Source organism: Crinia signifera, chromosome 1 (genome assembly GCF_055691185.1).
Source record: "Crinia signifera chromosome 1, ASM5569118v1, whole genome shotgun sequence".
Lineage (NCBI taxonomy): Eukaryota > Metazoa > Chordata > Amphibia > Anura > Myobatrachidae > Crinia > Crinia signifera.
In genome coordinates this window covers 144,789,037-144,816,879 of record NC_139217.1, presented here as the reverse complement: position 1 = coordinate 144,816,879, position 27,843 = coordinate 144,789,037, and the positions used below count along the sequence as shown (strand labels likewise).

At 41.6% G+C, this 27,843-nt stretch overlaps 1 protein-coding gene across 1 annotated transcript; it reads left to right on the top strand.

The window, feature by feature from the left end:
- Nucleotides 1–414: 414 nt before the first annotated feature.
- METTL14 (methyltransferase 14, N6-adenosine-methyltransferase non-catalytic subunit) lies at nucleotides 415–27,286 on the top strand. Its single transcript, XM_083174463.1, has 12 exons — nucleotides 415–617; nucleotides 722–961; nucleotides 3,593–3,681; nucleotides 5,075–5,162; nucleotides 11,521–11,601; nucleotides 19,999–20,086; nucleotides 20,440–20,530; nucleotides 21,612–21,753; nucleotides 23,621–23,713; nucleotides 24,730–24,846; nucleotides 25,216–25,426; nucleotides 26,857–27,286. Exons 2-12 carry the CDS (start codon nucleotides 896–898, stop codon nucleotides 27,159–27,161), a joined length of 1,371 nt encoding a protein of 456 aa, XP_083030589.1. The 5' UTR covers nucleotides 415–617; nucleotides 722–895; the 3' UTR covers nucleotides 27,162–27,286.
- The last annotated feature ends 557 nt before the right edge of the window (nucleotides 27,287–27,843 follow it).

Genomic DNA, 27,843 nt, shown 5'->3' with positions numbered 1-27,843 from the left:
ATTGCTAGCAATATATTGCTGAGCAATATATCTCCCCCCGTGTGGACGGGGCTTAATACATACCTCCCAACATGGAGGGACAGCAGGAACAGAATGCTCTAGTATTCCTGGACTTCGCCTTAATATCAGGGTTGCCGACCCTCCCGGAATTTCCGGGAGTCTCCCGAAAATCGGGTACCCCCTCCCGGCCCCCGGAAGGGTGGGCAACCCTCCCGGATTCAGGGGGGACCCCCGCTGACCCCCGGATTGCGGCATTCAGAGGAGGGGGCGGAGCTAAAACGGCACAATCGCGTCATTTTAGCCCCGCCCCCTCCACGGAGATCGATGAATTCGCTGCTTTGACAACATGGGGGCGGGGCTTAGTGATGTCACTCGTAAGCCCCGCCCCCTGAGCGGCGGCTGAAACTCTCCTCTCCGGGCTTCTCCCGGAGAGGAGAATCTTAAAGTCGGCAACCCTGCTTAATATTTTGATTAATATCACCTGTGTTGAAGCACCTTTCTTATCCCATTAATCTGTTTAAAACAGGTGATGGAAATCAAATATTAAGAGGAAAGTCCAGGAACAGATCATTGTGTCCCTACTGGAGAGGGTCATGGTGGGACTTGGGAGGTATGAGGTATGCTAATAATATACACACTTAAATAAACACAAAAATAGATATCTATATAATATCTATATATCCTAATACACATGTTATATAATGCTATTTATTTTACGTAGGCTTTATTGATCGCAGCAGAGTGGGGTTTTACCTTCTGCCCTGATTAAGCATGGCTTCACTGTGTGTATGTTTTCATGTGACGTAATCACCCCGCGACACGGATGCTGCAGCCGCTCGTTAGCTACTGCCGTACTATTCTCCTGCGGGTGGAATAAGCCAGAGACCGGGAAGCCATGAATAGCCGCCTGCAGGAGATCCGAGCCCGGCAGAAGCTCCGCAGGAAGCTGCTGGCTCAGCAGGTAACGGCCGCACATACTTCTGTGTGTTATACCGTGTAGCATACACGTGATTAGAGTGCAAGCTCTGGCGGCAGGGCTCCCTGAGTGTTTCACTTCGATAGTTGCTGGTAACTGTACGCAGTGAATATCCGTTTGCAGTAGGTATATGGGTCTTTAGTTTATATGTGACATAACCTCAGCCTGTCTAGATGATGGCATGCCCGCCCCTAACCTGTATAGCAGGCATACAGTGCCAGTGTGGGGCATTACCAGTCTGATACTGTATAATGCAGACAGAAAGTATATGTGGTGTAGCGTTGAATGCAAACATGCCTCTTACATGGGATGTCTCAGCGCCACGTCTGCAACAGTGCAGTGTTATTATGGCGCAGGTTACATCGATTACCCCAGTGGTCAGGGAACTCAGTCCTCATTACCCCACACAGTGCATGTTTTGCTGGTAACCTAGGAGGTGCACAGGTGTACTAATTTACACAGTTACATATTATAAATTATAAGGTCCGCAGGTGGAGTTAATTATTTCACTTGTGATTCTGTGAGGAGACCTGCAAAACATGCACTGCGTGGGGTAATGAGGACCGAGTTCCCTGACCACTGGATTACCACTTCGTCTCCGCTGTTCTTCCCTTCTTCTGATAGATGCTGCAGGTCTTCAATAGTGTCAGGTAAATAGAGTTTTCTCAAAAGAGTTGTCACAGTAGCACTGATTAAAGTTGTATTTGCTACTGTTTAATGATTATACATTTTGATTTAAGATATGAAATCAAAGCCCAGCAAATGGTCTGAATGGGGCCCATTCTCCACAACAGCTACACTCCTGGATGTGGCCACTGATGATATTTGTAAAATCGCTCAGTGTGTATGCTTAATCGTTTCAATGTGGTCTAGTGCTCTAGAGACGCTCTGGGTGTTGGTTGGTGGTCCAGGGCCAAATCAATTTATTTATGGTCATTGTCATATGCAAAACCAGTGCTGGTGGCTGCTAATCATAAATTATGAGAACACACAGAAGTGAATTCAGTCCTACACCACATAAATGAATTTAAGGATGCCATATAAACACAATCTGCTTAATACTATATATTTTTTTCTGAATTTCCTTTAGTTTTGGGGTGCTGAGAAAATTCCCAAAAGTTTGGAAACCACTGGTCTAGTGTGTACCCAGCTTTAGTATAAGAGGTACTGGTTACCATAGATTAGGGTTCATCACGTGGTGTATTGAGTACTGTAGTATGGCACAGAGGGCAAGCTGTGTAAATAGGAACTAGGAGATCATCCTCTTAGATCAGGCATGTCCAACGTTGGCCCTCCAGATGTTTTGAAACTACACATCCCAGCATGCTTTGCCACAGTGTTGCTATTAGAGAATGCTAAAACTATTGCAAAGCATGCTGGGATGTGTAGTTTCAAAACATCTGGAGGGCCAACGTTGGACATGCCTGTCTTAGATGCATGGTGGTACAGCTACGTCTGGATTTCCAATGCCAATGTGAGGACTTTAATACCCCTTTCAGATAGCAAAAATAACCTGCGTAGTTGCTGCCGGGCCACCATGAGTGGAATTGTGGTGTGAAAGCCTAATAACCCAGGCAAACCAACCCACCCCGGCAATTCAACCCAGGTTATAAGGCGGATTAAACCTGAGTCGCCCATAATGGACGATCCGGTTTTGTGTAAGTGCCAGTCCCGAATGTGAAAGCGGTATTAGTTTATCATGTGGATGAAAATATTGTGGGCAATATAAATTCATGGGAGGGTATTAAATGTATAGTTGACATACATGTATAAAAACCATCACCAGGTTATAATAGGGTTAATTACAGGATATATTCATGGTATTTATTTAAGAAGAAATAAGAGGAATTAATCAAATGTTAGTCCAAAGATCTACGTTTAAATTCTCATTAGAATTATGTTACTCAAATGTGACCTTATTTCAGGTATTGAGCTGGGGTTCTATACTAAATAGTCAAGTTCTAGAAAATCCTTTTGGTGCTGAATAGTCATCTACATTATGAAGCGGATATATATATAGTGTGTGTGTTTCACCTCTAATATACCAATAGTTAAAAATGGCCAATATGCTCGAAAAACTCATGATACCTATGTTGACCATAAGCTTGTGTCAATCTTTTGTCAATGTCGACCTTGGTTATGTCGGCCATCTCAAGGTGAGAAAGTGTCCTATAGTATTTACTTTATGATTTGGTCGGTGTACAGTGCATTGTAAAGTCAGACTGCATTTCCTCATACATAAACCATAATATTGTATGTAGATGGCTGGATCCACTGTATGGTGTCCACGCTAGGCGCAGGCTGCTGATTCATGAGAAGAGGATATTTTAGTTCTGAAAGGCAAAATTGTAGTCTTCATGTGTTTCTACAGCTACTGTAGCAATATGTAATAATGAGAATATGCCCTCCTCAGTGATTAGCACCTGCACCTAGGACACTACCCTGTTTATCTGCGCTTCTTGTAGCTATGCTCTCAGGTGTGCGTTTTATTATATATTTGTAGTTTCTGCACATTAGCAGTGTTTTGTTGGTATTTATAGTGTAGCCTGTTTTGCATGTATTAGGCGGCTGTGTAAAGTCCTTTTTATATTTGTGGTTTTTTTTTTTTTTTTACAGCTAGGAGCAGAAAGTGCAGACAATATAGGAGCTGTACTGAACAGCAAGGATGAGCAAAGAGAAATAGCAGAGACCAGGGAAATGTGCCGGTAAGTAAACATGATCTGCTATATGATTGTACTCACACATCTATTGACATTACACCTACTATTGGTAGTAATACTATTATAAGCAATCTGTTTGTAAGCGTCTCTTGTTTTATTGCTGTTCTAATATACAGTATCATCTATTGCAATCATTGATGCAACAGGCATTTGATTGTATCGCTGTATGGACTCGTTTAATCTTTGGCAGACTAGCTGCCACTCACTCACAGGGTTAAATTCACTAGGAATATATCATTTCTAGGTTGTTGTTGTTTTTTTCATTGATTTTGCATATTGGTAATATACTAAGGGAAAATATAATAGCAAATCTAAAAAAAGAAATCCTGCATTTGCCCCTGGCTTCACACTGACTGGTCAAATTGTGTGACCTCTTGTTCTGATTGGTTTAACCTGTGTAAAACTGGGTACAGTAGACTAGGTTTTTCAACAATATAAACGATAAAGATATTGTTAACAATCTTTTCCTGCATATTGTCTCTAGTGTGTACGCACTATATCGTTAACTATGCGCTATCCCGTGGGTCATTATCAACGGGTGTGGATTATTAGGTCAACCGAGTGTAGGTGACCAAGCAATAGGTTGTCTATGTTGACCTTGACAAAAGGTTGACACATTTTTAACAATTTTGGTGTATATGTCCATCGTATTAGTGTGCTGCTGCGCTCACCATGCATACTGTTATATTCTCCCTCTCTGCCCACTTGGATCCTGAACAAGTCTGTTTAAAATGTGCCTTCCAATCTACCTAGACCAGGCATTCCCAACAACGGTCCTCAAGGCAAACCAACAGTGCAGGTTTTGTAGATATCCAGGCTTGAGCACAGCTGACTTAATTATTATCTGAGGGATTCTGATTAAACCATCTGTGCTGAAGCCTGGATATCACTAAAACCTGCACTGTTGGTGTGCCTTGAGGACCGTGGTTGGGCATGCCTGACCTAGACACTGTCGACCTATTGACCGGATACCGTTAGCATCCCCTCTGTTGTCTGTACAGGCAGTAGAATCCTGACTATTTAGTCAATGACGGCTGTACTCCTGGATATGGCCACTGAATGATATCATTTGTAAAATATGAATGCACTATATTATTTGTGAGGTAGAACAGCCAGTTTAAAAGAAATCATTGACGGCATAGCATAGTTTGCGGTGTCGTTTAATGTGTACCCAGCTGAAGCTGCATACAGATGGCCTATAGGGTGCAACTGTGCCCTGGATACTGGGGCATGTTGGTTCTTGCAGTTTTACTAGTATCCACGTGCTCTGGTAACCATGTGTATTCTGGTCTTTGTTGATTGTTTTAGCTGTGATGTTTATATTTGTTCCTGTTTTGCATAGTGGACAATTTTTTTACAGTATTTTTTGTTATTTAAGTTCTTCATATGATACATCAGCACCTAATTTGAAGCGGAAACCACCAGAAGAAGGAGAGGCGGATGAAGAAGTTGTCGAGGAGTGCAAGGTAGGGCCAGAAGTGATTCCATGTTGTGCTCAAATACAGTCATGTGACCTACAGACCAGGAGTGATAAGTATGCATGTTTATTATTCATATGTAAACACCGAGACGAGGGACAGTGATATGTCAACATTGGCATGCTGACATGGTTGTAATGAGATGTCTCCTTTCTCAATGTTGACATTTTGAATGTCAATAAGCTGATTTCAGCTTGATCTGAAGATGTGTAATTTCTGTAAAAAGTGATCACCCCTCCCGTATTGCAAACATTCGCTGTATTTATACTATGGGGGTATTCAATCTGTGCCGGTATTTCCCAACAGGGGAAATATCGCCACTCACCTATTCAATGCTGATGTTAACGAAAGAGCGATGAAGGCAGTCCGAGCCAACTTTTTTTCAGTCAGATCTGTTTTGTCAGAAACGGATGCAGATTGTCTGACAATCCACATCAGTTTCTGACACTCGGTACATTGAACTCCGACTGTCGAGTTTGTGTCGGAGCCGTCGAAAATTGGCAGGATTCTGACCGTCGGAATCCAGGATTGAAAATTCAGTGTAGGGTCACGACTGTCGGGCTGGACTGACAGCTGTGAACCTGTCCCGTTGTTGGTCTGCTTGACTAAGATTTTGTAGGTGGGATTCAATGTCCCGCCTGCCAAGCAGCGAGAAGGGTGCGTGGCCATGAGAAGCGGCTGGAAATCAGCGAGCTGTGTCAGTGAGCTTGTCAATTCCCAGCCGTTCTCGGCAGAACGTGCCCAACTGCTTGTGAAGTCGGGCACGTTCTACCGAGATCCCTGTTCAATGCTGTAGAGGAAGGCCCTGCCACCAGTTCCTCTGTCAGGAATGGTGGCGGAAGATTGAATATCCCCCGAAATATGTTGACATGTGGTTTCATTTTGAGGCATTGTTCTGTTTTAATGATGGTTTAAAAAAAAAAAAAAGTCTTTATTGTAGCATACTATTTTAATGTAATGGATGTTTTCTATATAAGCTCTGAGTGATGCCCCTTTCAAACCTACCACACAGGATTTTAAACCCTGTACATTCCCGGGTTTTTAAAAATCTCGGGTCAATTGCAGGTGTGCAGGACCTGGGATTTTAGTAAAGTAAAATCCTGGGAATAGACATACGCTAGTCCCAGGATGATGCGCGTGCATGTGAAAAATCACGGGATTTTTGCATATGTCTGAAAGGGGTATTAGCTGCATGTTAGGATTCTCATGGCCTCCTTAGATTACATGAAGTAGGAACAAGTGTTTGTATATCTGTACAGCCATACAGGAAAAAGGTGCACACTCTGAGGGTTATATTTACAGAAGTGCAGATTGGCAGAAGTGGAGATGTTTCCCATAGCAACCACTCAGATTCTACTTCTCGCTTATCTATCTCCTTCTAGAAGATATCTGGAATCTTATTGGTTACTATTGGCAACATCTCTGCTTCTAGAAATCTGCACTTTTGTAAAAACATACCCCCTAAGCACTAAGAATACTGATGAATTCAAAATAAGTTTGATCACTCTTCCAATGTAAATGGACTATAAGGGATATTCTTAGTATGTTTAGCCAAAAATGTGGACACATGGACCACTTAGATGGGTCCCTATGATCCCTAATACTAACATATTATTTAATTTAATCCAGGTTGTACCTTTTTAAATAGTGCAAATTCTAATATATAGACTGCAATTCAGGAACCTGTGCTGTTTAAAAACTATTTAGTGCTTAAAGTGTGCCGGCCAGTCAGATGCACTAAACTTCAAAAGTGATAAAATGGAGAGTGATAAACAGCCAGCCAATCAGCTCCTACCTGCCAAGTCACAGACTGTTTAAAAAATGTCAGACAGGAGCTGATTGGCTGGCTGTTTATCACTCTCCATTTTATCACTTTTGAAGTTTAGTGCATCTGTCCCGAAATCTGAATTTTTCTTTCTCTAAATTTACTAGGATGGAAGTTCTATTAAGGGAGGGATGTTGTCCATAGCAACCAATCGGATTCTAATCATTATCTTCTAGAAGGTGCTAAATAAATATGAAGATTCTGATTGGTTGCTATGGGAGACATCTAGTCCTCAATAGAACTCCCATCTTTATAAATATACCCCTACGTGTCTCAGCATAATAGCAGCTGTTGAAATTTAGCTTGTATCAATCTTCTGACCATGTCGACCATATGTATGACGACCCTATGGTGTTGACCTACACATTGTCTATAAGCCATCCGGATACCCACCTCCTAATTATGTTTAAAATTAGGCTGTGCAGTCCAAGTCACTACTTTTTTTTTTTTTAATATCTAAAAACACTATTTGATCACAAGGGGGAAAAAAAGTGTATATTTTGTGTTTTTCCAATGTAACCTGATTATCTGGATAAGGATACACTTTATTCCGCCGTTTGTCATTGCTTCCAAAAAAATATCACTTTATGCATTTATTGAGAACTGGAACGTCTGAACTGGAACTTAGTACAGTTGCTGGAAATCTAATGCAAAAGCTGATTATTCCATAAAAGGGTACAAAATATAAAATAACAGAGAGAGAATGGAAAGAGAATTAAGAGACGCTGAATTTAATATTTGGCTGCACTCACAGGTTTTGAGATAAAGCAGAAGCACTTTGGATGTGGTTAGTATTGGATGAGTAAGGTTCTACTAGCTCTAATGAGCCTTCACTTGATGAAGCATATACCCAGTTATACAGTTGTTGCTCTAGAATGAATAAGACTGTTAATGAAATGTAAAGTATGCAACTGTTTTGCTCATGTTACTATATCAGATAGGCATTATAAGTAATATAGCTAAAAGGAACATTTTAACATTGACATTGGACCCAGTAGTTGCTGAGTTTTCTGCATGATGTTGGCACTTATTTATTTATTTAACGTCATTTTTTAAAATTTGTTTTCTCAATAGAAAAACAGATTCTTAGCCTCTTTTTACTACTTTGTCCTGTGGCTGGCCACTGCCTGCCTGATCTTCTCTACTTCTGAATGCTACTTCGCCATGACATGGTGATAGCACAGTAAACACTGTGGAGGCCACACACCAAACAAAGAAAACTATGACCTGATTGTTGGCTTAGAGCAGCACTACCTGTATCCGCAGTTGTGCGTAGCCAGCTCCCAGGAGTACTGGCTCTGCCTCCTCCAAATATTCAGACTGACACCATACCTCAGTCCCTGGGGGAACTAGAGGTGGGGGCACGGTTGCTGTTCTTCAGTCACGTCTGGTGTCTTTTCTGCCAGAATCCTGGTACAGAATGTTGTTTTCCAGGGGTACAAACTGGAGTTCAGAACTTGCCCGTCTAGCCGATTTTTACTCTGGATACGCTACTAGTGGGATTACAAAGGTTGATCGGACCAGGGTCATTGTCTCATTCCCTTCTCCTCAAAGAGTTCTGGGTTATAACTCAAACCTATTCGTCATACCAAAGCCGGATGGCTCGGTGCACCTAATTTTGAACCTCAAATCACTGAACCCATATCTACCAAGTGTTCAAGTTTAGAATGGAGTCATTGAGGGCAATAATCACAGGCCTGGAGAGGGAAAAAGTAGCGCTAAACTTTAAAGTGAAAAAATTAAGACTTGGTTGATCTTTACAATAAATTTAATAATTGTAATAACACAATATAAAACATATTAAAAACTGAGTATAATGACAAATAAATCCCACTTCCACACTAGCTGTAATGAATGGAGAGTCCGTTCCTAGTATGCCCAACAGTAGTTGTAGAGGGAACAATATTTACCACTCATGGCTGATTATACGAATAGGCTGATGGTATAGTCCAGTGGTAGCCAACTCCAGTCCTCTAGAGCTACCAACAGTTCACATTTTCCGGACAACCTAGCTGCTGCAAATTTGCACTCATTACTCACTGACACATTTTAAAAGATCCACAGGTGGAGCTAATTACTTCATTTGTGATTCTTTGAGGAGATCTGGAAAACATTAACTGTTGGTAGCTCTCGAGGACTGGAGTTGGCTTCCCCAGGTATAGTCCATAGGTCCAGGTTGTCGGTACAAGTTTTTTGGCAAAAATTACCGAAGTCCACTGGGTATAGAATAAAGGGACCGATGGTGGATAGGTCCCAATTGGCCAATTGGAGTGGTACCTGGTAGATGGTAGTTTGAAGAATGTGTGGTGCCCCAAAGATGGATTGTGGGGTCACAATGCAAAGCTGGATCCTAATGGGCTGGTCCGGACTGCGATTCTGATTTGTGGAGGTGGAGAGAGGGCAAGCACTGCCTTAGTTTCATACCAGCTAGTACAGGTTGAGTATCCCGTATCCAAAATGCTCGGGACCAGGAGAATTTTGGATAACGGATTATTCCGTATTTCGGAATATTTTAATATTTCAATTATGTATTTTGAAGTATCTTGCATGTATGCTGTATAAACACATAAAATACACACAAATATATTTTATTACCACATAAAATACACACAAATATATTTTATTATCACATAAAATACACAAATATATTTTATTTGTTCAAAAAGCAAGGTTTCAAAACATGAAACAAAATTTGTGTACTATCTCAGATATTGATTTTGAATGCCAAGCAATCATTTTCTTGCACATATATAGTGCCAGTTACATATCATGTCCGCAGTGATGCTGTTACAAATGTTCCCAGTGAATTTTTAGCAAAAAAAATATTTTTTTTTCACTTTCTGGAATGTATGGTTTTCGGAATAATTCGGATAACGGATACTCGGATACGGGATACTCAACCTGTATACTTATTTCCTCCAATTCCATTGCTGTCCCGAGTACTCTGCAAGTTCAGGAGGGAGAGAGTGCAAGCAATTCTGATTGCCCCGGACTGACCTCTAAAGGTGTTGTACGCCGATCATCTGGCCAGGTCGGTGTATGAACCTTGGCCTCTTCCACTTAGATCATCTTCAGCAAGGGCTGTTTTTTTTTCCAGACTTACGACGGCTTAATTTGTCGACTTGACGGTCCTCTCCCTCCTGATCTTGCGGGGTGTATATAATATCTGCCACCCCAAAAATTGCTTTAGTGTCCTGTCCCATGATGCAACACTCTTTATTTACCCCATGTACTTGACCTAAATTGCCCTAGACTGTAATTTATTTATTTATTTTGCACAATGAATTAAACCCCCCCGTTCAAATTTTCACTATATTGTTATCGGAAGTATAGTATCTCTAGCTGGTTTTGATTGCACAAGAGTATGCGTGGTGGTTTTCTATAGTATGCAGTCATTATAGATGATAACAGTATATTGACATAGATGGAATATACATGTATGAGTTTCTTTGAGTGTTGTAACTGGTTCCGTTGTGTGCACTTCCAGTGTGGAAGTGAGGCACTGATGCAGGGTTAAAACAGTTTGGTTGGCCACTTACATTGTTTGAGTTCAAATTGTTGCATGAAAATGTGACCGTGATGAAACAAGGTAGAATAGGTGATGCATCCTTGTGCTGATTAGAAAATCAGGTTTCATTATTAACCATTATTACTTTTATTTATTTTTTCTTCCTCTGTATGCTTGACGTAATTCACTTTTCATTAGTGTAGGCTTATGACTGTGTGGGTGATATTGGTGCTTGGCAACATTGCCTGTACACTTCAAAAACAGATCGAGTAAGGGATTAGTACTTAAATGTTTGACTCTTTTTTTTTTTTTTTATTATTATTTTTAAAGTTCACAGTAACCCTTAATACTATCTTGGACTGATGGTTTGTGCATGTGTCAGTCTTACTTCCGTATCCATTTACGTGTTAACCCTTTAAAAACTGCACAAAACCCCTGATGTCATAGGAATCTTTGATTTGCTTTAAGGACGAGCATTCCTGGTTGCTGACATCTGAATTTGCTTTAAATTTTACATGAACTGAACAATTCATAAGTCATAATGTTAGTGGACAAGCGCTGTAAGACTCAGTGACCCTTATGGTGTCTGTGTTCTTCTGTCAGAATATGCTGTTAGTGAATGCACTATGAGCGATACTCAGATTAGCCACCCTTCTCTTCCTGGTAACCTCTATTAGCTGCATCCCTATGGCTAAATCCTGCATGAACATGTTGCATCATGGGTTACATCTTACTGACCCTTGAAGCTGACTGCTGGAGAGCTGTGCTTCCCCTTGCACATTTCTACACCACTGAGATGAGGATAAATGATGTGTTTACTGTACATAGATGTATAAAAGAATATAAGGATGACTTTGGACTCATTATTGCATATGGCAGTGTATTAGCTCTCAGATAAATATTATTTTAATTATTACTTGTCATGAGATCATGCTAATATAATTAAACTCTACCATATATAATCTATGGATACATTTATGCTGACTGTTTTTTTTTTTTTTAATGTTTTTCAGGATACAATAGAACCACAGAAAGAGGAAGAAAATCTACCATATAGAGAGGAAATTTACAAGGACTCCAGCACTTTCTTAAAGGTATTCCCACGTGCACCTTTCCCTTCCCAAGGTTTACACTGCCCTTTATTAAAGGTTCTCTTTCTGCAGCTACTGCTTGGTTAGCTGTCCGTGGTCTGATCTCATTGTACACTGATATGAAAAACATGTGTATATAAATAAATGTGGTGGGCGCTTAGTTTTCAGCATTCCTAGTGCAAGGGGAAATAACCATTGTTAGGTGTTTGCTGACATTCGCCTCTGAGGTCCTGTTCACACTCCTACAGGCGTTTTTACAAGCTGTAGAGAAAAGGGAATGCTTCCATAGGGTAAAACACTATAGAATAGTCAGAGGAACACCTAATAACTAATATATAAAAGCAAAAATATGTCCTTCTGTCTTTCTATACTAATATACAAGGTCCTTGATTTAAGGGTGCCCCCACCCAGAGTTCTTTCTCTCTCTCCTCCTCTCTCTTGGAAAACCATAAATACTAATCCACAGTTTGCAAGCAAAGATCGTGAAATGAGCATATTAAAACACGGCCAAGGCAACAAAAAAAATGTGAAATCAAATTTATTACTGTTAATTGTTAATTAGTTAAAAACCACAGTTTTTGCTTTACGTTCATTGTGGGGCCTCACGGCATATGGGTGGGGCCTCGGAGCGAGCGTTTTGTGTTGCCATGATCTTAATGTTTATTATGGAAGAGCGCTATAGCAGGCTTTGCCAGCTTTCTCAGCTCTCTGACTATACCAAATTATGCTTCACAATCGCAGGTTATATGTAAATGAACTTAGTTTGTAGCCAATATATCTTCAGAAATTATTTTCGCAATGTTCTATTGTTTTGAAAATGAAGTGAAAATCGTGAAATTTTACATACGTGCATGCATTTAAGTATTCATTTCGGCTGAATTGTAACTTAATTCCTATCTGGATTCTGAGGGATTTATTATACATTTAGATCTTTGTAAATTGGGTTTTCATTTAATTGATGTGTATAATATTTTGCATGCTTTTTTATACTATGTGTTTAGTATTTAAATAGATTTTTGTAAACAAACATTTTTAAAATCCCGGTAACGCCAGGTACTCGAGCTAGTAGGATATAAAAACTCCTATCTCCACTTTGAAATGTTGAATGCAAGACAACCAACCCATCTCCTTTAGTTATCAGCCTTTGTTATAAGAGTTGGCCGAGTGCTTAACCCTTTGAGAGCCAACATCTGTGAGAGATGTTCAAAAATCTGCAAAAAATGCCAGCGTCACTCACATTTGTTATATAAATTCAAATAAAAAAAATTGGGTACTTGTGGAGTATCACGGCTCCCATCGCATGCCATATATAGTGGCATGCGATGGCATGCGATTGGATGTGATTTTTGCCGTTTTTAACCAATTTTTTACAAGATCGCATGCGTTTTTTTAAACAGAAAAGCATCCAAATGCATTGAAATTAGTATCAAACATGTTAAATGGCCCCCAAATGTCATTTTTGAGGCTGTACCACCCCCACTATCAATGCGAACCCGAAGCGTGGCGAGCGCAGCGGTACACGTCCTACGACCTTTTCATACCCCCACTATCCACGTCGGCGTGGATTTGAGAATAGAAAGTGTGGCGAGCCCGAAGCGTGGCGAGCGGACGCGGACACATGTGAAGCCCGCGAGGGGACACGGATACCTGTGAAGGTATCCGTGTCCCCTCGCGGGGCTCTCTGCGCTCGCCACACTTTCTATTCTCAACTCCACGCCGACGTGGATAATGGGGGTATGAAAAGGTCGTAGGACGCGTACCGCCGCCACTCACGGGCTCGCTGCACTCGCCACGCTTCGGGTTTGCGTTGATAGTGGGGGTGGTACAGCCTCAAAAAGGACATTTGGGGGCCATTGAACATGTTTGATACTAATTTCAATGCATTTGGATGCTTTTCTGTTAAAAAAAACGCATGCGATTTTTTGCTATGCGATGCACATCGTGGGAGCCGTGATTGTCCACAAGTACCAAAAATTGTGTTCAAATTTATTTTAAGGTAAACATTACAGGTCATTATGATGAATATAAATGTTTGCTTTGCAATTTTTTACACATATTTTGACAAATACACCTGGCACTCATAGGGTTCAACTAGCAAGCTTAAATAGAGTCCCTTACTCCAAACAGCATTCAGCAGGTGAGTGTCTTTGACACCAATTATGGTAAAGAATGAAATATCCCTTGAGGTCTGAGGGTTAGATGTATGAAGCAGTGGTAATGGAGTGGTTATGGAGGGGAAGTGATAAAGTGCCTGGTACTTTATCACTGGCCAATCAGCTCCTAATTGTCCCTTTTTAAACCCAGTCTGTAGCTTAACAGTCAGGAGCTGATTGGCCAGTGTTATGAATGAGTGTTAACATTGTCTCCAAACATATGCTAGTATCACAGTCTGTGTACGTAGGTTCTCTGAGCTCATTTATCTGTACACAGCTAGTATAGGAAGACTATATGCAGATAATTCCTTAGTCCCTGCAAAAGCCTGAGGCTCCTCTATACCCATCTCATGCCTGAGACTAGAGTCAGGTTTGCTGGAGACCTTGGCGTACATCTAGAACCGCTGCTTTTGCTCCCAGTACTTGCTGTCCTCCGGTCCACGTACGGTGTATGACTCATACATTCAGGACCTCATGCTAACTGCTGGTTGCTGCAAGACGGATCAGGCACATACCCATCATGACGAATGTGCCCAAGCCTAGCTCTTTGTGTATGATTGACTCAGTAATGAAAGCTTACTTTGATTAATAAAGACTGGAGGCGTACATTTAGAATATGAAATGTGTAACCGCTTTCAAAATGTGCCATAATGCTGAATTACCAATACGCCATCCTCTTTGGCTAGGCATAATCTAAGATTAAGAGGAGTATTTCTAGTTCAGAGAAAGAAAATGTGCAACCTCGGATTTGCTGGCCAGAGATTGCTGAGAGAGCCTGGGGAAATAGCTGTCACACAGCATGACAAAGGGGCAGTCAAACTAACAACATAAAATCAAAGGTTCAGCTAATGTGGAAAGGTTACTAATATATTCCATTGAATGGTTTCACATTTCACAAATGGAAAAGTCAATTAGCCTACTGACTTGTCTCAAGCCATTACTTTATTTTAAACATGTAATCAGGAACAGGACCAAGTAAGATATTTCTTCAGAGTGAGTCTAGCCAGTAATTCATCTTGTGACAGCCAGATTTGCCAGAGAGCCAACCGAGAGAGAAGACTGTTGGTAGCATCCACTCACTGCATTTATACGGTGACCTTTCACATTAGAAGGTTGCGGCTCTTACCCTTGGTTCATTTCCACACGGAGTTAATGTTTCTTTGCCACGATTGTACTAAGATTGATATAAGCTTCTCTCAGACAGTGCAATGTTCATTTTGTTTTAAAGTAACTGTTTGCTTTTCTTAGTTTATTTTAAAGCAAGCTTGGAAAATCTGTGCAGGGAACCATGCTAGCGGTCCCCAGAGTGCCGTGCTAGCGGTCCCCAGAGTGCCATGCTGTAAACATTGCTAAAGCTTTGGTCCATTTCATAGACCTTTAAACACATTGTGTAATGAAATGTGACTGCAGACATATTAGACTAGTTTTGGTACTTTAAGGTTGCTTAGTTACTGTAGTATTTGTTACTTTTTTTTGCAGAACATTCATTTCAAAGAGGGCTCTTTTATTCTTTATTAATCTGTTATTCTTTATGCCCATCCATGAGTTCATGTGCGTGGGGACAGAACATTGTACAGCCAGTCAGATTATCAGAATGTACAGGGCAGTGATGGCTGTACACCTGTGATGCGAGCATGTTAGTCAGCTGCAGGGGCAGCATTGTGCCCAGCAGGAGTCTTCAGATTTTGGCTCTTAGTTACCGTAACAGCACACAGCTGGAAGTTAGTAATACCCCTGTTCACTGCCTTGACATACACAGGGGGAGTTTGCACAGGAATGTGTATGAACCTGGGTGTTTTCTCAGTGGAAAAGGGTCCAAAAAAAAAAACAAGTTACCTGGGGATCTAACATGAGAAGGTTGCAGGGATTGACACTGGTAGGACCCCGGTTAAGGGACAGTGTAAAAGGGTAACCCGGGTCTTATGACCCAGGACTTGTTTACAGCATGATGAATGGGCAAAATCGGAAAGTGTGACTGCTGTCATTGGGAAGGGAGAGATTACAGCCTCCCTGTATGGTCCAGACCATTACGGTTTTTTTTACCCATCCCAGTTTTCCATACAGGGAGGCTGTAATCTCCTTAGTGACATCAGTCACCTTCCTAGAAGGACACCCACACTGCTGCAGGTTGCCAGTCTGCTCCAGCTTAGCGGTCAGGGGAGACCTGTAGTTTTCAGCACTCGGAAATGATGTCATCACCACTGAATTAACATTAAATACATAGGATAATATTTATTATAACATCACAATGACACAACTAATAATGTACCTTCAAATACTGATAAGTTAAGTGCCATTACAAGTCTCTTAATTAACAAAGGGCCTGATTCAAACCTGCTTGCTAGGCAACATATGTTTGCTGCCTAGCGAACCGGAAAATACTGCTCAAACGCCGAGCGAATCCCGCGAACACAATGCGAGTGGATCTGTATGCTTATCCGCTCGCACGTGGATGCACAGAGGAAAAATGTATTGATGGCTGCTCTCCTCGGTATGAAAAGCTAGCCTAGACTTTTCATATGACTGCTTTCCGCTGAATTGGGGGAGGGCGTTGGTGTAATGTGACATCAGCCACCCGCACATTTGCAGGGGTACGCCCAGCTTGTCTATGGGCGTGCCCACATTATTTTTTTGTGGGCTAGCCCATAAAATGCTGGGCGGTCCCCTGTGACCAAAACAACCCCAATATGATCGATCAAACAGCGCTCCAGTAATGAAGGCAGCAAATTCCTGTACAAACAAGCCCTAGGCAGCAACTTAGAAATACAATGTGTAAAAGAAAATACAGGAACACTGTGGAAACAAGTGTCTCACATAACTTATGTAAATGTCCCACAGTTATCCAGAACGTCCAGAGATGTGTAATTTTTTAGGTTCCCGGAGATTTTGTTTTCCACATGCTGTATATGTAAAAAACATAACTGAAATATATATATTTTACAGTTACTTCTATAGCACCACATATACCGTTGCGATATATGATCATTTAAAATTCCTATATCGTATACGTGAGATAAGAATCCTCGCGACACCCCCCCTGTCTGCCCATCATTATGCCAACGCCCTGTGTTTGCCCATGAGCTACTATGCACATGTGCAGACCCCCACTATCGGGAAGGGGGTGATTTTCGAACCAGTGCCAACAGGTCTGAATTGGCCCTGGAGTCTGTAGATGGTCATTGACAAGGGTACGTTGCCTTCTTTAAATAATTCACTACAGAGCAGAGTTGCAAAGCAAATCTCCAAAGACAAATGAGCATTTCAGATGCCATTTCCCGTGATATATATTAGTTAGTTGTCCAGTGATGACATTTGTGCAAACATCACACTTGCTAACAACCCAAATCTATCGGTCATATATTAGTTGCTCTATTAGTAATGAGCAGAAGATTAAATAAAGTTCTGTATTCATTCATGCAGCAAGCGGAGTCATGTTTTTATATTCCATTTAGTGCTTCCGGTCAGAGTGACCAAATAATATACAAGTGTTTTATATTTCTATATACTGTATTAAATGAATCTGCACAGTCTCCTTGTGCATTGTGACTAATAGGGGTATTTAATGTGGGGTCACGGCTGTTGATCTGGCTCGACAGCCGTGACCCTGTCCCGTTCACTGTCAGTTCGACTGAGAAATTGCAGCCGGGATTCAATGTCCCGCTTGCCACGGGACGAGAAAGGGGCGTGGCCGGGAATCAGCGAGCTGCGGCTAGCTCATTTTACTAATTCACTTATAGACCCCTTTTAAATTGTGTATCGTAATCACATGCCCACGCAACACCCCCCCCCCCATCTCTTTCCTATCCTTTGTTTCCTTATACGTATGTTATGTTGTAAACTTCTTCTTATAATTGTATTAAACATAATATTGTCATGTGTGCATATCTAATACCCCTTTCACACTGCACTTGTTAAACGATATATTGCCATTTTTTCACATTTCAAAACGTTTAAGGCTACAGTGGGAAAGCGCAAGAGTTGATTTACCGGTTAAAGATAACCGGTATTTCAACACGTTTGAAAAGCAGAGTCCTACACGTTTCAGAGCCGTTTTTTATGCAGTGAGAATGGCTTTGAAACGGTATTTAGTAAAACAACAGATTACAGACCTGTGATAGGCTGTCCCCTGCATTCTGCCTTGAAACGTGTTCAGGGAATTAAACAGGTTGACTGATGTGATTGGTACTTAAATGGTATTTAAAATGGTAATCAACGGCAATGTGAAGGCTCAGACCCGTTTTAAATACCATGCAACAAGATAATAGATCTTAAATCAATATATCAGGCGCTATATATTAGCAGCCTAAGGTTCAAATCCCAATGTGAAGTACCACTCCACAAACAAACCTACAATACCGAACAAGATTTTGGGATGTCCCCTGGGCGCTTTTGATGTTGAGGTATGTGCTCCTCAATCAAGATGGAGACTACCCAAAAGGAAAGAGAATACAGATAGTGTAATACTGTAAAAATCCTTTAAAATATAAATTTTGCTGGATGGAATTATTTTAATTCGTACCGGAACAATATGTCTACTAATGGGGTAGACAACTGCGCAAATTGGGGGAGATCACTCCTTTCAGCCAACTGCTTCCACTCCACTGGACACTTGGTACTCAAATGGAAAGATAGGAGACCATCATGGTGCAGTAAAATTGGTACTTATGTAGTATCTGGGCGCCCGATTTTTTGATTGTATGCCTTAACTTAAGGCATACAATCAGATGCAATGCGATAATCGCATTGCTTCGCATGCAACCAAATCGCGTGCGATGCGATCGACCCCATTTTCCATAGGATTCATTGTAAAAATGGTCCTGTTCATTTCCCTACTATCCAAGTGGGCATGGAGTTGGATATAAACCTGTGGTGAGCGAAGCGAGCCACCGAGCCCTAAGCGTGGCGAGCGCACGCAGATGATTTAAAATGTATTCCATGTCACCAAAATAATCCGCGTCCCCTCGCGGGGCTCGCTGCACTCGCCACGCCTCGGGCTCGGTGGCTCGCTTCGCTCGCCACAGGTTTATATCCAACTCCATGCCCACTTGGATAGTAGGGAAATGAACAGGACCATTTTTACATTGAATCCTATGGAAAATAGGGTCCATCGCATGCGATTTGGTCGGATGCGATGCGATCGTCCCGACCCGATTTCAAAATCGGGCGCCCAGATACTACAGAAGTACCAAAGATACCACATGGTATCGAAACCGGTCGGATTTCAAGACAGAGGGATCTCCAGAGGACTCAAACCTATCGCAGCAGTTCCAGGGACGCCTGTGGCTATTACATCTTGCGCTTATTGTCTGCAATTTATGTGGACATAAATATATGGTGAGAGTCCTATGTTGTATACCCCTGTCTATGCTTTTTATCTGGATTTTATTAAATTTTACTGCACCATGATGGTCTCCTATCTTTCCATTTGAGTACCAAGTGTCCAGGGAGTGGAAGCAGTTGGCTGAAAGGAGTGATCTCCCTCAACCCATTTTAAATACCGTTTAAAAATACAGGTTCTTTAAACGTTTTGGCAGTGTGAAAGCGGTATCAAATACTTCTGTTTACAAAAACTGCAAACCAATTTGATACTAATTACTTTATTTGTTATGCTACTTAAACAGCATACATAATGTTCTTTACATTTCTACTTGTATTGAAAATCCTTCAATAAATAGTATTTTAAAAAAAAGAGGCACCATTTGACCCAATAGATAACATGTTCCAGTTAGACTGGTGTCAGGGGATGCGGTTAATTTCCCGGCGGTCGGAATCCCGACACTGGAATCCCGACCGCCGAAATCCCGAAACTTTCTCCCTCCGTGGGTGTCCACGACACCCATAGAGGGAGAATAAAATAGCGTGCCGAGCGTAGCGAGGCACCGGGCCCGCTGCGTGGCGAGCGCAGCGAGCCCGCAAGGGGGGGCGATCCATGTCCCCCCCCTTGTCGGGATTTCGGCGGTCGGGATTCCAGTGTCGGGATTCCGACCGCCGGGATCCCGACCGCCGGGAAATCATATCGGATCCGGTGTCAGTCTGCCTCAGTTTGTGCTGTCCTGTAATATGTAAGAGACCGGTATCCTGGTGCTGACTGATACAAGTCATGGAAAGGTCCCTGCTAGTGAGAATCTGCCTGTAGAACACAAGCTGCATGTGTTTGCTTATAGATTTTGCAATGCTGTGGTCCATGAGATGCGTCAGCCTGAAGCTTCTGTTTAAACTTTTTCTTTTCATTTTGGTTTTCTTGCAGGGGACCCAAAGCTTGAACCCTCACAATGATTACTGCCAGCATTTTGTTGACACAGGACACAGGCCTCAGAACTTTATCAGAGATGTTGGTATGTTGCCTCTTGTATTGCTGTAGTAACACTGTATACTGCCTAGGGGCATGTTTCAGTATACGTTTATGTGAACTTTGTTGTAGACACGTGCCCGCTACCTCCCAGGGGTATACAAACAGCATATTTCAGCGCTGTAATGGTAAATAATGTAAATTTGTACATTGTATTCTTCAGAGCTCTAGAACCTGATAAGTACATAATGTATGAGCTGTATAATAGGATGGTGTTTGGAGACAGCCAACCACACATGGGATTGCTGTATCATACGGTGCTGTCTCTGGTGTACTGTAGTCTAATTGTCTGCACATGTGTGGCATAACTTGTTAACGCCTTTGTGATTCTCTGTTTAGGATTAGCAGACCGATTTGAGGAATATCCCAAACTGCGGGAGCTGATCAGGCTGAAAGATGACTTCATATGTAAATCCAATACCCCTCCTATGTAAGTGTGCGCTTCCAGCAGTGACGCCTGCTCTACTATCTGTTGCATTCTTTGTGAAATTGCTGTGGTCACTGCTTCGTGATAGATGTATTCCTTACCTGTCCCAACATCTCTCAGAATGCCTGTGTTCCATCACCATATTGTGTTGCAGTGACACTTTTTTTTTTTTTTTAATGAACCTTTACTCTGGAATGAAACAGTCCTTTGTTGCCCCCTAGTGGTAGATGATCTCATTGCAGCAAGTGAAGTGCTACTACATTTCTCAAGTACAGGTTGTTTCCCTTATCCAATAGCCCTTATCCAAATTATTCCGAAAACCCTAGTTTCCAGAATGTTTTTTTTTTCCTACTAAAAACCTACTGGATACATCTGTAACTGGCACTACTGGGACATTGGTAACTGCCACTAAATATGTGCAAGAAAATGATTGCTTGGCATTCAAATTCAGTGCCTGAGATAGCACACAGACTTTGTTTCATGCACAAATAAAATATATTTGTGTGTATTTCATGTGTTTGATCTATTTATACAAATAAATGCAAGATACCGCAATCCAAATAATAATATTCCAAAATACAGAATAATCCATTATCCAAAATGCTTCTGGTCCCGGCCATTTTGGATAAGGGATACTCAACCTGTATTAATGTTGCGTTTTAGTAATAAAGTCTCTGTATGGCAAAAGAAACCAGGCTGAAACATAATGCGTTATACATATATTAAGTTTGCCTAGCCAAAACATAGCGTAGATATAGGATGGTGTATAAACACAAATGTTGGTCCCACTGACTAAGCCATCGAATGTGTCGCCACATGCCAAGTGTGTCTAGTTCTGTAGTACAGTGTGTAGTGTTCATGGATTCCATCTCTGGTCGACAGTAACCAGACAAATTGTGCACTCTGTACTAGCCTAGTAGTAATGTATATTGGTCACTGCACACTTTCTCATCGTATTCTGGGCAGTTAGGAGCTTATGTCCTCTGAGTCTCCCAGCTGTAACTGCTCATTAGTACTGTGCTTTAGGACAGTCTCATCATGCACACTCATTTTCTTTTTTTTTTTGTTTTTGGTGCGAACATAGGTACTTACAAGCAGACCTGGAGACGTTTGATCTGAGAGAGCTGAAGAGTGAATTTGATGTCATTCTCCTTGAACCACCGCTAGAGGAGTATTACAGGGAAACTGGCATTGCCGCTAATGAGAAGTGGTGGGCTTGGGAAGATGTAAGTCATAAGGAAATAATAACTGGATCTGCTGGGAGATGATTCAGTGTTGTACAACCAGCCTCCCCTACTTGTGGAACGTGCAGTGCACAATAAACTATTTTGTGGGATTGCCAAGCAGTGTGCTATCTTCCTGTCCTGTCACTTCCCCATGCACTCCCCCCAGATAGTATGTGGTTCTGCTGGTAGCTGACAGATTGTCAACACCATATGGCTAACATACATATGGTCGACATGGTCAAAAGGATGACATGGCTATTATCGACACGTGAGAAGGATTTTTTACACTTTACTCTATTTCACCATCCATGTGGACTCTGACTGGGGAAGCGGTACACTAATTGGGAGCCACATGCTCCGGTGTCGACATGAATGCCAAAAAGTGAAAAACTCATGTTTGACCTTTTTCATGCCGACCTAGAAGTTGCCAACCTAGTGAGCCACAACCGTTTCAGTTGTCTTGGGTGTTCTACTAAAATATAGATTTGGCCAAACCTCCAGACATGTAGACAGTGTACACCCATTCCATATATGGCTGTGCTAGTGTAGTAGATGACGGAGCTTTAACTAGAGGGATACCTTTACTAAGATGGGAGTTCTATTGAAGATGGCCCAAAGCAACCAATCAAATTCTACTATCTGTTTAATAATGCTAAATAGATAGATAGAATCTGATTGGCTGCTATAGGCAATATCACATCTTCAATAGAACTCCCATCTTAGTAAATTTACGCCATACACTCTACTAAATATTTGGCTTCATATAACCTGCTGTATGTGGTACAGATGCAGTTTGTCTAGGTTATGCGCTTGCGGAATGGTTTGCCTTCCTGTTTGGAATGTGAATATACAATAGTACATGCAGTTTGTGTATAGGATACGCCACAGCAGCTAGGCCACAGTGTTACTTAGGCCCAAACACACAATGTGTTTTTGATCACAAAGTAGCGCACTTTTACCATTTTAAACTACTTTGAGCTCAAAATCGCTGAGTATGTATGGTCGAGCGGTGAGTGGAGATGCCCGTTCCCGCATCAACGCTGGCCACCGCCACCCAACGGGTTTTCTACTGGCTGAGGGAACCACAATCTCTGTGAACCACTCTGTGGAAAGTAGTTAAACTCCACCCCCCCTCCCCCCCCCTTCCCATGGGGGAATCCATGGGCCGGGTGAAAATCGCCGGGGCACTCTGGGTTCACCTGTCTCTGTTTGTTCTGGATGCCAGAAGCAGGACAACCACAATCTGTTAGCAAATGATGTATCATCCCCTGGGATTTTACTTTGAGCACACGTTAATCCGGTCACCAACCTGTTAGAGTAAAGAGTTTGATCCTAACCCCTACTATTTCTATGCAGTATTAAAGGAATCCATTTCATGAAAATAATTGGATTCTGCTTCAATGAACAATGTTTTAATCAGGTCTCTCTTTGTTTTTGTTCTTTTATCTATTGCAGCATTTAAAGGTGTATTTACAGCCCACTGACACTTCTGCCATGCTGCACACTTCATATTTTACCTTTCACTTAATGCGTGTATACTACTTCTAAATAAAGAACAATAACCGTTTAGAACTTAATGCTATGCAAAGTCAATATCCTTCATATATGCAGCATCATTTATCCCAGTACTGTGAGCTGTCTTTTAGGTCTCATCTGTAGAAGCAGTAACCCAGAGAGACAATACCCATGATGCCTTTCTAATACACTTACAGTTTTGTTATTAATGTGAAACATCTGTTGCATATAAGCAGTGTTGTTCTATAAGATCTGGGACTGCAAAGGATTGTCAGATGTCTTCACTCTCAGATATGTCAGTTTGTTTTTATTAACCACTAGTCCATGCAAACCAAATGTATTTTTGTTCTAGATAATGAAGTTGGATATAGAAGGCATTGCCGGCCAAAGGGCCTTTGTTTTCCTTTGGTGTGGCTCTGGAGAAGGTCTGGATTTCGGCAGAATGGTAAGCATTAATGTGATCCTCTCTGTTATGGGGCTGCTTGCTGAATCACTTCACACACACACACACACACACACACACACACACACACACACACACACACACACACTTGGCAAATTATGTCTGTTTAGAGGTTTCTGGAAGCAGGTGGGTGAGATAATGTATCAGAAGGAGCTTGAGTCCATGTTACTAGCATGACAATGGAAGCAGTGATGCGTGGCGGTGTTCTGCAGGCCGTCTGTATATAGTGTGCATTGAGGCAGGTGGTTCATAATACTGTTGGCGTGTACTGCATCGCATTTACATCTTTCCAAGTAACAGATTTTCCATGCTGCCAGGATTTATTGTTCTTTCGGGGTGAGGTAAATGAGCAGTAAATTATTAAATCCTTTGTTCTTAATTCTTGCTGTGAATAGATATGAACAAAATATTTATTCTGTGAATACATAGAATAATTCAAATTAAATGACTCCAGAGTAAGCTCCCCTTACCCCTGTAGAAATGTTTTTTGAAAGTGTGTGCCCATCCAGTTTCCTTCTCCGTTCCCTTATGATAGTCACTTAGTGTTCATTCTAGCACCCGCCATCTTTGAAAACCCATGCAGTTCCTCTTCCCTGCCTGGGGTGTCGCTGTCTGCTGTAGTGCTTCTAGCACAGTGTGGCACTGATATGCAAACCGGACCTGTGCTACAAACACCACAGCAGACAGCGACACTCCTGGCAGGGAAGAGGAACTGCATGGGTTTTCAAAGATGACGGGTGCTAGAATGAACACTAGTCACTGCTGGAACAGCTGCATGTGTAGGTATTTCCTGAGACTCCCAAGAGCAGGTGGGGAACCATGTTATTAGAGAACGGGTACAGTTATTAGAAAACGAGTACTGATTTTAGGACTCCCTTCTGACCTATAATTCCTCATTATGCAGGGCTTATTCAAGGCTAGTTTGTGACCAGGTACAATTTTTGTTAGCGAGTGCATTGATGATTTTGTACATAATGCTTGTTTGTTGTGATCTTCAGTGTTTGCGGAAGTGGGGTTTCAGGCGATCAGAAGACATTTGTTGGATAAAAACAAATAAAGACAATCCTGGAAAGACCAAGACCCTAGACCCAAAAGCAATTTTTCAGAGGACAAAGGTACGGCATTCCTGCATGTCACTAGAATAAGACATTGCAGGAATACAGTAGGTTCTGTCTAAACTTGAGAAATAAATGAATTACATATTTTTCATAGTTCAAACGTCAACATTTTTTACAGCACAAATATTTCCTTTGCTTGTGAGAAAGCCACAGACATGCTGCAGCGTTGTCAGGACGAGTGTGTTTTCTCGGCTTTCCCAGTAAGGTGCAGGTTGGCTGAAATGACAATGACTTATTTTGTCAACGTTCAGTCTCATTGTAAATGCTTCCAACACCACACTTTTATAGTGGTCATTGTGCGTAGAGCTGTTACCGCCGTGTCATGTCAATCAATGTCACTCCACATTCTACCAATTGTTTCCACAGGAGCACTGCCTTATGGGTATTAGGGGAACCGTACACCGCAGCACTGATGGAGATTTCATCCATGCCAATGTGGACATTGACCTCATTATCACAGAGGAGCCAGAAATAGGAAACATTGAAAAGCCTGTGGAGATCTTTCACATTATTGAACATTTCTGTCTTGGGCGGAGACGTCTCCACCTCTTTGGAAGAGATAGCACCATAAGACCTGGTGAGATGGTGGTGGGGTTTTTGTTTTGTTAAACTTTAAATATCTAAATGCTCATCCTCCCCTCAGAAACGGGAGAGACAATTGTGGGTGTATGTGTGAGTGTAACAGTGATAGAAAGAAAGACACCTAGTGCTTGGAGCTTGCACCCATCAAAACCAAATGCAACCCCCTGTACAGCTAAAAGAGGCGGTGCAGATTTCAAAGAGCGTAACATTGGGGATGGGTGGCGGACAGAGATGAGAGAAGTGGGGTGACAAATGACAGAGATGGAACAGACCTAGATGAAACCAGCCACACTAACTGCATAATATAGTCATGTGACACAGAGAATAAGACTCATGGCTAGGCGCAACTAAAACAGTAACCTGGTCAGCAGGTCGACAGTGAGTAGTCTGTCACCTAAGAATAGTCAACATACACTAGGTTGACATTTACAGGTCGACATAAGCAAAAAGTTGACATGGACAATGGATTTTTTGGACATAGAGGGAGAATATAATAGTGTGCCTAAAGCATGGTGAGCGAAGAGGGTGTCATGCAAGGGAACACTGAGCACTTGTTGCTGAGTGTCCATGTTGACATTTTGCTTGTGTCTACCTTGTCACTCGTTCTTAGGTGTTGACCTACTCACTGTTAACCATTAGTGGTCAACCATTGATACCATAACCAATTAGAAGTGCTTTTTAGCATGAATGCAGCAACTGTATTGGCAATATCTGCAAGTTCATGCTACAGTAAATATCTGGCTATTTGCAGTAAAGCTTTTAGAAAGTTAGAACAATCAAGTACGCATAAACCTTATGTGCATCTAAAGGTCATTTTGCAGACAGATGACATCAGATCTTTTGAACAAGAGTATAGAAACAGAAAGCAGATACACCTTAGCGTTCACAAAGTGACCATGTAATGAAATCAAATAGTGTTTCACACAAATTCAATAAAAGATAAATTATTATTATTAGTAAAAAAAAAAATCCAACAATGGAAATTCCGATACATCCTGCAGCGAGGATCTGTAAAAAAGTAGTCGCCCCCCCCCCCCCCCCCCCTCCTTTTTTTAAATTTTATTTAAATATACGGGAGACCCAAGAAACCAAATGATAGTGCAGATCATTTAAAATAATGACAATATATTTAATGAAGTGCACTCACAATCATAGACAACAAAAACAGCATGATACATTAAGGCCCTTATTCTGGTTCACTCGCAAATGCAAATTCCTTCTTAAATGGACAAAACTATATGCACTGCGGGGGGGGGGGCAGATGTAACATGACTGGTGATTTGTTTGGTACTTTATCTCTCTCTCCTCCTCTGTCTCTCTTTTCAAGGCTTAGTACATAGACACTTAAGGTCTGGTATTTGTTATGTAATATCACACTACTGTTATTTGTACAAATTAGTTACTTTTTTCCTGTTCTTTTGCCAGGCTGGCTTACCGTGGGACCTACACTTACAAATAGTAACTTCAACACTGAGGCGTATACTTCATATTTCAGTACTCCCAATTCAACTCTAACAGGCTGTACTGATGAAATTGAAAGGCTTCGACCGAAAACACCCCCGCCTAAATCAGATCGTGGGTTTGGTGCATCTAGAGGCGGTGGCCGGGGCGGCCTTTCTGCCGGTAGAGGAGAAAGAGGTAGAGAAAGGAACAGAGGAAGTTTCCGAGGGGATAGAGGAGGCTTCAGAGGACGTGGAGGTCCACATAGAGGAGGATTTGCCCCTCGCTGATTCATTCCTTTTCAAGGCTTTTAACTTTTTTATGTTCAAAACCTAATTGTTAGATGTAACATTTCAAAATCTATGGATATACTGTTAAGATGGGTCATCCTTGTCAATAAATGTTTTTACTTAAATGTGGTCATTTCGTAGTCCTTATTTTGGATATCAAAAACTAGAGAGCGGTGTGCTATGCCTAGGGTTACCACCTAGTCCCTTTAATTCCAGACACATGTTAATTACACAGGTTCTGTGGCAGTTTAAAATCAGGTGAAGTGGAGTCTTGAAGTCAGCCAGCCACAGAACCTGTGTAATTAATATGTGTCCGGAATTAAAGGGACTAGGTGGTAACCCTAGCTATGCCTAGCAAGCAAATTACTATCAAATGATTCTGCTTCTATACCAGGGTCTTGTATAGAAGACCAATTAGGCCATTTGGAGTAGATTCAATTAGCTTGTTAAACCTATTACAAGAACATACCAGTTAAACCTTTTTCACCTCCTGGTACAGATCTAGAGCCAACATTCATTTAGGATCTGAATGCAGTAGCTGCTTTTCCTGATGTCCACAATGGGTGTTATGGCAAGCCTGAATGCAACAACACCTCCGTGTAGGGTGAGCTCAAGTGGCAGAATGCATTACATTATTAGAAATAACAAGTGATCCATAAATGGTACTAGTGGGTGGGTGTGT

Bases quoted from the DNA above. Each gene is read 5' to 3' on its own strand.
- METTL14 (XM_083174463.1), top strand. From the start codon at position 896: ATGAATAGCCGCCTGCAGGAGATCCGAGCCCGGCAGAAGCTCCGCAGG. The intron at 5,163-11,520 runs GTAGGGCCAGAA...AATGTTTTTCAG, and splicing joins AAGTTGTCGAGGAGTGCAAG to GATACAATAGAACCACAGAA. The intron at 23,714-24,729 runs GTAAGCATTAAT...TGTGATCTTCAG, and splicing joins GTCTGGATTTCGGCAGAATG to TGTTTGCGGAAGTGGGGTTT.